This window comes from Abramis brama, assembly GCF_963993115.1.
Source record: "Abramis brama genome assembly, chromosome: 12".
Taxonomy (NCBI): domain Eukaryota; kingdom Metazoa; phylum Chordata; class Actinopteri; order Cypriniformes; family Leuciscidae; genus Abramis; species Abramis brama.
In genome coordinates this window covers 33,308,868-33,322,238 of record NC_139974.1, presented here as the reverse complement: position 1 = coordinate 33,322,238, position 13,371 = coordinate 33,308,868, and the positions used below count along the sequence as shown (strand labels likewise).

The window sequence follows — 13,371 nt, the reverse complement described above, 5'->3', positions numbered from 1 at the left end:
AGATGGACCGAAACACAATGTCCCAGAGGTGTTCTATTGGATGTAGGTCAGGTGAGCGTGGTGGCCCTTCAATGGTATCATTCCTTCATCCTCCAGGAACTGCCTGCATGCTCTCGCCACATGAGGCCGGGCATTGTTGTGCACCAGGAGGAACCCAGGACCCACTGCACCAGCATAGGGTCTGACAATGGATCCAAGGATTTCATCCCGATACCTAATGGCAGTCAGGGTGCCATTGTCTAGCCTGCAGAGGTCTGTGCGTCCCTCCATGGATATGCCTCCCCAGACCCTCAATGACCCACCACCAAACCGGTCATGCTGAACGATGTTACAGGCAGCATAACATTCTCCACGGCTTCTCCAGACCCTTTCCTGTCTGTCACGTGCTCAGGGTGAACCTGCTCTCATTTGTGAAAACCACAGGGCACCAGTGGCGGACCTGCCAATTCTGGTGTTCAATGGGAAATGCCAATCAAGCTCCCTGGTGCTGGGCAGTGAGCACAGGGCCCACTAGAAGACGTCGGGCCCTCAGGTCACCCTCATGAAGTCTGTTTCTGATTGTTTGGTCAGAGACATTCATACCAGTGGCCTGCTGGAGGTCATTTTGTAGGGCTCTGGCAGTGCTCATCATGTTCCTCCTTGCACAAAGGAGCAGATACCGGTCCTGCTGATGGGTTAAGGACCTTCTACCGCCCTGTCCAGCTCTCCTAGAGTAGCTGTCTGTCTTCCTGGAATCTCCTCCATGCTCTTGAGACTGTGCTGGGAGACACAGCAAACCTTCTGGCAATGGCACGTATTGATGAGCCATCCTGAAGGAGCTGGACTGCCTGCGCAACCTCTGTAGGGTCCAGGTATCGCCTCATGCTACCAGTAGTGACACTGACCCTAGCCAAATGCAAAACTGGTGAAAAACAGTCTGAAAAGATGAGTAGGGAAAAAATGTCAGTGGCCTCCACCTGTAAAACCATTCCTGTTTTGGGGGTTGTCTCACTGTTGCCCATCTAGTGCACCTGCTGTTAATTTCATTAACACTAAAGCAGCTGAAACGGATTACCAACCCCCTCTGTTACTTAACTGACCAGATCAATATCCCAGGAGTTTAACTGACTTGATGCTATTCTCTGATTAAAAAGTGTTCCCTTTATTTTTTTGAGCAGTGTATATATACATATATAAACGTTTTGGCTATTAAAGAGAGTTGTTGAACGACCTAGTTAATATTTATGACTAGTAACGGGACAATTATATATATATATATATATATATATATATATATATATATATATATATATATATGTGTGTGTGTGTTTTTTTTTTAAACATGAACCAGTGTTATATTAATATTTACTACTAATAAAATAACACTGGTTCAGGCTTCAATTCAAAATACCTGAATTGAAAATACCAAAAATATGCCAACACTGCCCCCTACTGTGCGTGTGCAACATTGCCGTCAGAATGTTTGCAGCAGTGGCGTAAAGAAGCAGCGTCTGGTTTACGGCAACGGACAGGTCGTGAGTGAACGGTGGGCCTGAGGAAGGTTAAAGTGACTCTGAACCGAACGGTCAGTGTTTGCATTTACAATTTGACAGCTTTTGTATCTTATATGTGACGTTTATAAATATACCAGCTCTAATGTAAACAATTTGCTGTACATGCATTACATTAGAATAAACACATTTGGCTGTATCGTTATCTGGCCTGCCGTTAGGCTAACTTAGCAAGTTAGCCAACAGCAAGACGACGATTACCAAAATACAGCTTGTTTATTCTACACTGATAAAGTAAACAAGTGCAAATGTTAAATATAATATTAACCAATTGCATGATCTGACAGATCGCTTGTTGTTTTTAACGCCAGCTTATTAATGTCCCGTTACTAGTCGTAAACATTAACTAGGTCGTTCAACAACTCTCTTTAATAGCCAAAACGTTTATATTAGTTGAAAGCATAATACATATCTGAAGGCACATGGCTGTAATATACGGAATAATAATTTAGGCATGTCCGCTGTCAACATGCAAATAATAAACAAGTTTTGGAGAGACTCAGTAGTTGCATATAACCACTTTTTGTTTTACTTAAAGCCATGAATTGTCAAAATTCTTTATTTTTTATGGGATTTTGCAGGATTTCTTATTTATGATTTATCCTTGAAAATCATATGATTATATGCGCCCTCGTAATCTTTAATCAAAATAACTTCCCCTCTCTCTTGAAATGACATCTCTTCTCTGATGACGTGTTTACTGGCGGGAGGGCGGGGCAACCTGTCAATCACATGAGAGCAGCAATAGCAACCACTACGATCCAATCAGTCCCCGTCCAACATTTTTTCTTGTTTAGAAGCTGTTTCACTCATATTACATTGACACAACTGGGAAGAAAACACTATCGCAACTTCTGTTTCATGCTGACTTTAGTGCCTGAAATATATAAACATTGAGGTGTAATTTATTTTAACAAAAGTGAACAACTGCTTTGTTCATTGTTTTTAGCCATGATTGCATTATTTTTACATAGAATATTTCAATTAATTTCCTAGAATCATGCCGTTCATTGACCTCCAGTCAAAGCTCGGGATTAACCTGGACCAGTGGCTCTTGGCTCAGAGTGGGGAACAGCCACAGAAGCGGGCGGCTCGCTGTCATGCCTTCGAGAAGGAGTGGATAGAGTGCGCCCACGGCATCGGCCAAACCCGGGCCAAAAAGGAGTGCAAGCTGGAGTTGGAAGACTTCTATGAGTGCTTGCACCACCGAAAGACTGTAAGTAAATTCTGAAATATTCAAGCAATGTATTTGAGGTTGTTCACATTACTAACATAATTATCACTCCTTACAGCAAGAGCGCTTGTATGAGATCCGTCAGCAGAAGAAGAAGATGATTAAAGAGGGAACTTACACTCCCCCTCTGCACCACACAGGCAGTGAAGATGCCCGGCCGTGACTTCACCAGCCCCCAGACCGAATATACAATCACTCGCAACACAGTCATACTGTTGTACAGTTCATTTCTTGCTCATGTATTATAATATTGCTGTATCAACATTGTTTAATGTTCAATAAATAAATATAATGATTCCATGACATGTCATTGGTGTTGTCTATAGTATATGTTATACTTAGGGTAAATATGCAATACAACTCTTAAAGGGATAAAACTGTAATCTCTTGTTATCCTTTACTCACCCATATATCACTCCAAACCTGTATGGCATTCTTTCTTCTGTGGAACATTAAAGAAGACATTTTCAGATATATTGTTCCTCCATACATTGGAGGTCAGTGGTCACCAAAACTGATTGGTTACCATTCTTCAATATATCCTTAGGAATGTATCTACTCCATTAAATAAGTAGCAGCTAAGGCATAATGTATAGCGAGGCGGTTGTTATATAGCGAATAACAACCCCGACAGGCTGAACGGGTCTTGAATCAGCCTGAAGGGGTTGTTATTCGCTATAACAACCGCCTCGCTATACATTATCCCGCTTATTACATGGCTACCTACAAAATAAATAAATAATTTGACACAAAATATTCATTTAAAAATGAATTTATCGATTTAAAAACGATTGTATTGCTTCCGCTAAAGAAAATAGTCCGTTCCGCATCCATAGCAACGCTCTGTTTTTCATGGCAACGGTGTGTTATACTTCGCAGCGGTCTGTTATCAAGAAATAACAGACCGCATTCTACATTGGAATTCAACCAAGCCATATTATAATTAGTTATATATATAATTTATAATATAATTTAGTTTTAGATATAGTGGGGTGGGGGAACTGAAATATGATTGCAGTTCAGATTTTATGTGTTTTTGAATTTGTAATTTAAACATATACATATATTCACACACACATGGTTATGGTGAGTATATTATGTTTTTAAAAATTTTAACATTATTTTTATATTAGTAATTCGTTCATCCTGTGCTTCCTATAAGTTTCTGAGGCCCCCTGTTTCAGAACCACTGATAATGCATTAAACTTGAATTCATTCTTCAGGTAGTGCGAAACCGTCTGATTATCTGTCAATCTGTCTTTGAGCCTGAATTGAATTCAACTGTCTTTAAGTGGTTTGGTAAAGCTTCCCACGGGACAGCGTCCAAATGAAAGCTTAATATGAATGCATCAATCCATTTGACATCCCAATTACATTACTAAGCCAGTGGTCCTGACAAGATTAGTTATTTGGTATGTTGGTCAGTGGGTGGCAGTAACAAACCACTATTTTTGAGCTTCAATTTCCTTAAATTGTTGATTTAAACTAATAAATGAAGCATCAATGTATGATGCTCCAGAGAAATTACTTTTATATTACTGTGACTTTTATGCAAAGCCTAAGCAATCGAATGGGAATAATTGGGTGAGCATGGTTCATAAACTGCTTGAATAATTGAATGAGTATGGTTCATAAATTGCTAGATATTTCTGTCGAGACTCTTAGAACAGCTTTGCCTGAGTAAAGTTCAAATGTAAAGTCTGGTACGAGTGGGATGAAGACGTGCCGACCATCACATGGGTTCAATTAAGCCTGTTTAAGGTTAAAAGCTGGCTTTATACAAAATGTCACTGTAAGATCTAGTCCATTTTATATGTTGTTTGGCTTCACGTGATGACAATCTTTCTAGAGTTCAAATTTGGCAAAGTTGTCCACAGGATGTTCACTGTATTTTTAGCAGGGCTGTGATGGTTGTGTTTGATCAGTCCAGCAGCAGCAGTTAATCCTTCACTGTCACACTGAATTCCACTGCAGCTCACTGAGGACACAGATTCTTGACCACAGATTCATTATGGATTATACTTTTATTAGTTTGGTAACACTTTACAATAATAGGGTTCATAGTTATTATACTTAGATAAGATGAGCTAACAACAGCATTTATTTATCTTAGTTCATGTTAATTTCAACATTTACTAATACATTATTATTAAAAATCAAAAGCTGTATTTGTTAACAGAGTTCATGTAATGTGAAATAACATGAAAGACTGTATTTTGTAATAACTAACATTAGCAAAGAACAAATGTACTGCACATTGTTATTTCATGTTAGTTAATACATTAACTAATGTTAACAAATAAAACCTTATTGTAAAGGGTTACCATTATTTTTATGTTTTGGCCACATACTAGTGATTTAACTAATGTTCTGGTTTGCTGTTTTTAGCTGGTCTTGCAACCAGGATAAGCTGTTCTTCATCTGATCTAGCAAAAAAACATCTTAGACTGGTTTAGATTCTTATTTTTCAATTGTGCTGCATAACGTTTTTTATATTACAAAAACACATTTAAAATTTGTCTTTGCATCCTATGTTGCATTAACAAGAATTTAGATGCTATGTGTGAAGCATCCTTTTCCCTGTACTGTTATAGGATACTAAAATAAAATTCACATTGAACTGAGATTATTAGATTGAACTAATGGGAATTTTGATTTAATATATTAGACTTGGTCTTATGGTTTTCATATAATGCTTTTAATAAAGTATTATTAAAATCATCATCCTCAGTAAAGAGGGTTTGAACTGATGGGAATTTTGATTGAATTTATTAGACTTGGTCTTATGATTTTTATATAATACCTATAATAAAGTATTAAAATCATCATCATCATCATTAAAAGAGGGTTGGGCTTAAGGGTGGATGAGAAAGGAGAGAGTGAGGAAGAGGAGGAGGGGGCTGGAGAAAGAGAGAGCGGGAGAGAAGGAGGGATATGAAAGGAGGGGAATAGACAGCCATTACCGAATCACAGTCTCCATTCTGCTCTTCTGTCTACCGGGTCGGTGCGAAACGGACCGAGAGTCAGTGTTTCCCTGGCCGGCTGAGAGGCGTGTTTGTCGGGATTGAGAGCAGCGCATCCCCGCCTCTGTCACCCTGCGTGCGGGAACGGGCTCTGCCGTTATACGGTAAGAAGGTCCAAATGTCCGTCGTTATTCTGTCCGACAGCCTCAGGGTGTGTGTGTCTGATAATAATCGTTTTTTACACATGTGTGTCTCCATCTTAGCTTTAGTTTCTGCTTTAACGTCTCATTACTAAACGCTGAAATATCATGTAAAAAAAACCTCAAGATTTTCTACAAGCATCCTCATTTCTATTTAATAACCGAGCATCGGAAGTGCTTTTCTCTCTTTCTCTAGAGAGCGAGCCGAGGTGTTAATTTTTCTCGGTTATTAATTACAGATAAAGGTGATGATTTATTCATTTCACGCCTGCATGAATGGATCTTTATATACAGCCCGTTATTCAGTGTGTTTGGACAAAGAGGCTCTGCACACCTCTGTGGTCACTCTCCTCGGTTTTCGCCACATTACAATCTCTGATGTGTGAACGAATCGTTCTTGAGAGTCGGATCTTTCGTAGTGAACATGGTGGTTAGAGTAAATTAACTTTAATAATGTAGCCTACCTACATTCAAACATTTTATTTAGATTGAACATAATGATTTGTGAGCTGAATCCTGGATGCAACACACTATTACGCCATGAACTAAAAGCGCATCTTTCGATTCCTTGAAGGACCGATTCGCGAAATGTGTCGGATTTTCCATCATATGCAGTAGTACTGGAAGCCTACGTGTTGAATGAAGGGGCGTTCCTAGGCAAATATGGATCCATGCACATGTCTTTCCCTTCAATTGTGAATATTCATTCATTGATCTCTTCCAGGGATGACAGAGAGAAGTGAACAAAAGGCTTGTGCTCAATAAGTTTACATAATCACATGCATTCCTGGTCTAAAATGTGAAAGTAGCCTACAAGGTTGAGTGGGTAAAGGCTATTTCTAACAGCCTCCACAGATGGCTTTCTGCCCTGTGCTCCTGTAGAAGATGCACATACACCATGTTTGCCTGCTGTGTGTGTAGCCATTCTGCTCATTTGCATCACCTCATTTACAAATTTAGAAGTTATGAAGTCTATGGTTCTGCGTGATCCGGGGCACTACCTCTTGCAGTTTTTGTGATGTGATGTCCAAATAACAATAAATTACATGACGTCACAGCTGTGACAAGTCAGAAAGTTGCAATTACGGCATTAAAGCTGTTGATAATATCTTTAATTTCTTCATTTACATCACATTATGGCTATAGTCACTACTAGCACAGACTGCACTGTTTGTATAACATCAGTTTTACATCTCGAGGTTCCTGACAGTTAGAGGCCTTGGGCACTGGCCCCATTGGCCTGGTTTGTAATCCATCCTTGATCTGATCAAATGGGGCTTATTGTAGCTACTGCCCTTGGCAAACATGCAAAACCACAAAAAAATAGGACAAATAGTGTCTGTGATTGCGGCCTGTCTTGTGATTTCTTTAATAGAGCTGATCATATATTTCACCCAGTAATCAAAATGCTTCTATCCTTGCAAGCAGGTTTCACATTGCATTTGTCTCTCTCTGGTGCTGGAGATGTTTCCAGGTCAGAACTGTTCAAATAGATCAGAAGTTCTCAACTGGTGGGTCGTGACCCAAAATAGGGCAACAGGTCTTTTCTGTGGACAGCAAGGGAAAGCAAAACTATAACAAAATGAATCTACACTCCTAAAAATAAAGGTTCTTTATCGAGGGGTTCCATGAAGAACCCTTTACAGCATGGAACCAAAAGGTTCTTTATAGTGGAAAAAGATTCTTCAGATTATTAAAATGTTCTTCACACTAAGAAAAATGGTTCTTTTAAGAAATAGTCACTGAAAGGTTCTTTGTTTCTTCTGTCATCACTGTGAAACCCCGCTTGAACTTTTATTTTTAAAAGTGTATATAAAAAAACTAACTTATATAGCAACAACACAGACTGCATTAAATATGGGTTCACTTGCAACAAGAATAAACATAGTTTGTGCTGACCATGTAATTTTTGGTAAATTAATACATTTTAATGATTGTTGTAAGGATATTTTAACATCCGATACGCAAATATGTGTGCTGAAGCATAATTAATTGTGAGCCTCTAATACTATATAAAGGCATAAACTGATGCTCTAACATACAGCTTGACCACATACATTACATCCAGATTAAATGTCACGTTTTCTGTAAGAACTAATACCTAAATGGCCACAATGCTCTGAATAATGCAAAGCCATTGTTCATTGCTATGATAAGATCCCCTCCTCCATTAATGTTCCCAGCAAGTTTCATTATTGAGTGAGTGTGTCTATAGTGGTGTGTTAGTGTTACTCATAGCAGATGCTTCTTTCCTCATTAGTGAACGCACATGAGCATATCTTTGCACACATTGTATAAACACCAGCAAGAGAACAAATGCCACCAACCTCTGTTCCACAAACTTATAATTTCTCACGAAGGGAAATGGAGCAGTGGCGCAATATTAAAGCTGTTCTTGGACGTGCTTGGCGAACGTTGTGGGAAGCCCGACTCTTTGTGCAAACGCAGAGCCAGTTGCAGAGAGACTTTAAATCAACACAACGGCTCTCTGTCGGTGCACTGGGTGCATTCAGCTGTTGTGAACTTACTTAGTGTGGTGGTGGGACAGAAATGAGTGATGAAATAATGAAAAAAGAGAGCTGTATTTTCCTCCCTTTTCTTCGCAGGCATAATGACATAGCAAGGTTTTGAATACAGCATTGCCTCTATTTATATCTGTTGGCTGCCACTGAACCACCATGCTGTCAGGCAACAGCGGGATGGCAAAGAGATCTTGCTTCAGCAACATGGTTTCTAGTGAACTCCTGCTTTTTAGAAGCAGTAAAGACAAAGCTCAACATATGGTTATACGCAGGGAATGTACACTTTCCAGGAAAGACTTCACATTATAACGTAGAACATTGCATGTATGTATTTGTCACACTTTTGCATTTGAGGGGATTATCAGCTTATGCATTACCTGCACTGTAAAAAATCTTTTTATTTTTTATTTATCACAACTTTTTATCTTCTGTCAAATCAACTTAGTTAATGAATGTGATTCAGATAGCATACAATTTTTAGTTTCTATTTATTAAACCAATCTCCTTTGTTGTATTAACTGAAATATTTAATTTCAATGAACTCAAAACCAGGTAACTTACTTTTTTAAGTTAAACCAACAATATTTTTTTACAGTGTAGGAATCAAACCCAAGATGCATGGTGCATGCTCTACTGGTTGAGCTACAGCTAGCATAATATTATACAAATTAAATGTTAAATGTTGAGTAAGAACTAATAGTAAAATAGCCACTCTTTATAATGAAGAAAAAAGATTAATCCAAAAAACAAAACAAAAAACAAAAACAGAAAAATAAATAAAAACATAATTTGGCAGTGGCATAGTGATTTATTATTTTAAAATTTACAATGAAATAGGTAGTAATATTTGGGGGAAAAAATCATCGAAAGTAGGCTAAACATAAAAAATCTAATAGATTATCATAAATATAAAAAGTTATTTGCCATGATCCTTTATTATTTTACTATTTATTAAGGAAATAGTAATTTTCAAAAATTTATGGTTACACCCACAACGTCGCCTAGGAAATAAAAAAATAAAAAAATGTGTGTGCCCCCTCTCCCCTCGGCTCAATTTGTAGGCTACACCATAGAAAACCCACTCATCACAGGGCCTGGGACAACATTCCCGGTTGTATCCCCTGACAATGGCTCTGGTCTCATTTCTAGTCATTAAATCAAAGCAATTCTCAAAAATGATATAAGAGTTTTTAAAAACCATATGACACCAACACAAACATGGAGGTTTAATATTCGATTTAAAAAAAAAAAAATATATATATATTTTTTTTTTTTTTACAAAACATTGGGTATCTTTATTTGTCATTGACTCAGATACTTTAGTTGATTGAGAATTTTAGCAAAAAATAATTGTATTTATTAATACAGTTGCAATTGTACAATTATTGTATACTGAGATTTATCTTAGATCTCAGAGTAGCCATAGCTCCTCTTGCAAGCCTTTCATAAATGACGTGATTAGTTTGGAAAGGGGAGCACATCTTGCTCTGAGCTCACTTGTATTGATGAGTTCAGCTCAGTAATGTGACGGACAGGAACCTACTCCAGCCCCCATGGGCCCTATTCCTTCCAGCTGATCACAGAGGAATGCACATCAGAGAGGTCTGGCCCAGCCAAATGCAATGTCCAATACCTGTTTTAATAGTACTGTGACTGAAAAGAGATTTCGATCCGCCTGCCACTTTTCCTTCTCATCATCAATGTTGAAGTGAGTCAGCGATGTTTACCTGTTCTCCAAAAGCATCTGCCATCATCTCTTTTACTTTCATTTTATTGCAGTGTTCATGTTCTCACAAATCCTGCCTTATTTTGGACTCATGTTCTCTAGTATAGTAGTATGTTGACCTGAATAGCCCTGTGGGTGATGAATTATGCATCTTATTGAGTTTCTTACATGCTTCTCTTTTTGTCGTGACCTTATTTCTGTTTCCCTTTTTTACCCCTCATATCCCTCCTCCCAGCCCCCTGGCGAGATGTCTTCCTCGGATGAGGAGAGCCTGAGCGAACGTTCGTGTGTGAGCGAGCGTTCGTTCCGCAGTGAGAGGTCTGGAGGCTCTCTCTCGCCCTGTGCCCAAAGCACAGCCGGGCCCAAAGGGGACACTCTGCCATGGAACCTATCGAAACATGAGAGACGCAAGCGCAAGAGCCAGGACTCAGTGCTGGACCCCGCGGAGAGAGCGGTTGTGCGAGTCGCAGGTAAGAGATTTGACTGTGAAACTGTCAAACTGTGAAATGTTTGTTCAGAAAGAGTTCTTTAATTTTTAAAGGGATAGTTCACCCTAAAATGGAAATCCACCCTTTTGTTCCAAACCAGTGTGATTTTGCTTCTTCTGAGGAACACAAATGAATATATTTTGAAAAATATTGTGTTTTGTCAATATAAGTAAAGTGAATGGGGTCCAAAACAACAGTGGACCCCACTGACTTTCATTGTATGGACAAAAAACACTGAGTTTTTTTAAATGATATTCCTTTAAACACAATAATGCAGTCACTTTAAATCTAATGTAGAAATTAGACTTACTTATTGAGCAAATGGCCCTTGTTTTGTGTGCCCTGAGTCATTTGATTCAATACAAAGCAATCTGGCAACTGACTAAAGTTGGAAAGGAAGACATGTAGTGGTTTTTAGATATACATTAGCGTTCAGCATTGATGCATGCATCTGCATGTGGATCAAGCTCTGTGAAATAAACTGTCATTTGGCTCGAGTGGGAGAAGAGAGGCCAAATGTTGGGAGCCAGACTGTTTTGAGACCCTTTTTAGTCATGCTGGCTGTTGCATAGCTTTTCCTGCTGATTTCATTACTCCTGACAGACCGTGTCTGTGTTTCTAACCAGTTGCTGGATACAAAGAGAAAACTGGCTAAAGTGAAATAGATTTAGGTTGTTTTTTTTGTGTGACTGGGTATATATGCAGTAAAAACTGTGAGAAAACACTAGTCAATGTTTACTAGGTTTCTAAAACGGATGCAAGGATATCCAAGGCACATCTGGAATAGGCTACGTCCTCAACAGAGTTTTCTCTGCCAATCCTAACCTCACATTTTTATGACCATGTGTTGGGCTTGTGTCCCTCCAGATTCGCCTCTGTCAGACATGATCTGTGTTTGTTCCATCAACGTTTCGGTCTTTTTTTGGTCTGAGATTCTTGGCTGTTGTTATAGGAGGATGATGGCAGAAATTGTCTAAGCTTTATGAATTTTTACATAATTGTAAGCCTAAAATATATAAGACTTGACAGCAATAAACATCATTGAAGTCTACATATGACAAGATGTAACTCATTTGTAATTTTTATTTTTTGGATCTATTAATTCATCCAAAAATACATTAAAATACACACAATGACTTAACTACAGCTCTTCTGTGATGAGCTTTTTTTTTTTTTTACTTTCATGTTTAAAGAAAAATATAAAGTAAAAAATATCAGGGTGAAACAGCTGTCATGATATTATAAATAAGTAAGAACCTGATTAAAAGAATGAAATTCTTGAAAAGAAAACTAAAACTTTCTGTAAAAACTGAAAATAATATTTAAAAAAAAAAAACTGCTTGTCAATATTTAAAAAACTTTTAAAAAAAATCTAACATGCAAAAAAAAACATAAAACGGGAAATTATATAATTGAGAGCACCCCTGCAGACCCTCATAAATATGCAATAAGTATCTTAAAATATTAGATAATTTGAACTTTTTTCTAAAAAGCTAAGTTAGTTCAGGGAATATACAGTATAGATAGATAGATAGATAGATAGATAGATAGATAGATAGATAGATAGATAGATAGATAGATAGATAGATAGATAGATAGATAGATAGATGGATAGAGATTAGTGCTGTCACATCAATTATCGCGATTAATCGCATCTAACATAAACGTTTTTGTTTACATAATATACTGTATGTGTATATATTATTATATTATATATATGTCTGTGTGTGTGTATATACATGTACACATAAATATATGTATGTATAAATATATGTGTGTGTATATACAGTATACTTTTATGTTAGATGTGATTAATTGATTAATCGATTTGACAGCAGTAATATATATATATATATATATATATATTATAATATAATATAATATATATATATATATATATATAGTTGTGAAACTTTAGCCAGATAAATGTAAGAACAACAAAGAACTGTGATGTATCAGATCTGTATGCTTTAGTGATTGTTTATTAGTATTTCAGACACTTAGTATGGAGATAGAGAGGTGTCTAGGGGCCTTCCAGGGCCAGTCACTACTTTTCAGGCAGCTCAAAGGGTGACTCAGCCTGAATCCCTCAGTTCCCTTGTTGCCATGGGTTACCTGTTTCCTTTTCCAGTCCCCCTTTAGTTTCCATGGCTATGAAGTAGGAGGGAAAGGGCGAAAACCCGAAAAACAAATAGTGAAGTACAGTTAGCGAGATCGTTTGAATTTCAATTTGAGTTTGAAAAAAGAGAGAGTCGTTATGTGTAGCTTGGTTGAACTAAATGACCGGGAGACTTGAATTGGAATTTGGAAAATGAAAAGAAGATGAAGACAAGAGTTGTGAGGATGGAAGGGGCAAAAAAGGGACAAAGTTCAAACAGGAGGTTAAAGGGGAAGAGTCTTGATGGCATATTAAAGGGACGAGGTTAGAGAGACAATGAGCATGGAGGGAATAACTGGAAGGAAAGCGGGTGTGTGTGATTTACAGCACTTCACTCTTGGAATGCCATGCTGCAAAACAGTTATGACAGTTGCCTAGAAAACATAGAAAGTTTCCAAACACAAACAGCTCTATGCACACAGATCTCAGCTCTATCCACCTTTCATTTTGTGTGTGCGTGCAGGTGAAGTTCGAACCCAAGCTGCAATCCAAAGGCAATAAATTGGCTAAATCACAGCGACGACAAATAC

General features: G+C 37.9%; 2 protein-coding genes across 10 annotated transcripts in view; both read left to right on the top strand.

Annotated features, from left to right (window-relative positions):
* Window positions 1–1,456: 1,456 nt before the first annotated feature.
* ndufs5 (NADH:ubiquinone oxidoreductase subunit S5) lies at window positions 1,457–3,084 on the top strand. The gene is made up of 3 exons (XM_084131172.1): window positions 1,457–1,564; window positions 2,547–2,766; window positions 2,843–3,084. Exons 2-3 carry the CDS (start codon window positions 2,551–2,553, stop codon window positions 2,945–2,947), a joined length of 321 nt encoding a protein of 106 aa, XP_083987298.1. The 5' UTR covers window positions 1,457–1,564; window positions 2,547–2,550; the 3' UTR covers window positions 2,948–3,084.
* Window positions 3,085–5,667: 2,583 nt separating this feature from the next.
* The window catches only part of macf1a (microtubule actin crosslinking factor 1a), a 171,386-nt gene continuing 163,682 nt past the window's right edge, over window positions 5,668–13,371 (top strand). For all 9 annotated transcript variants that reach the window (XM_084130479.1, XM_084130476.1, XM_084130478.1 and 6 more), the window contains exons 1-2: window positions 5,668–5,911; window positions 10,431–10,665. In XM_084130479.1, coding sequence (XP_083986605.1) covers window positions 10,443–10,665 — 223 coding nt within the window. In that variant the 5' untranslated portion in view covers window positions 5,668–5,911; window positions 10,431–10,442. The remainder of the gene's footprint in view (window positions 5,912–10,430; window positions 10,666–13,371) is intronic.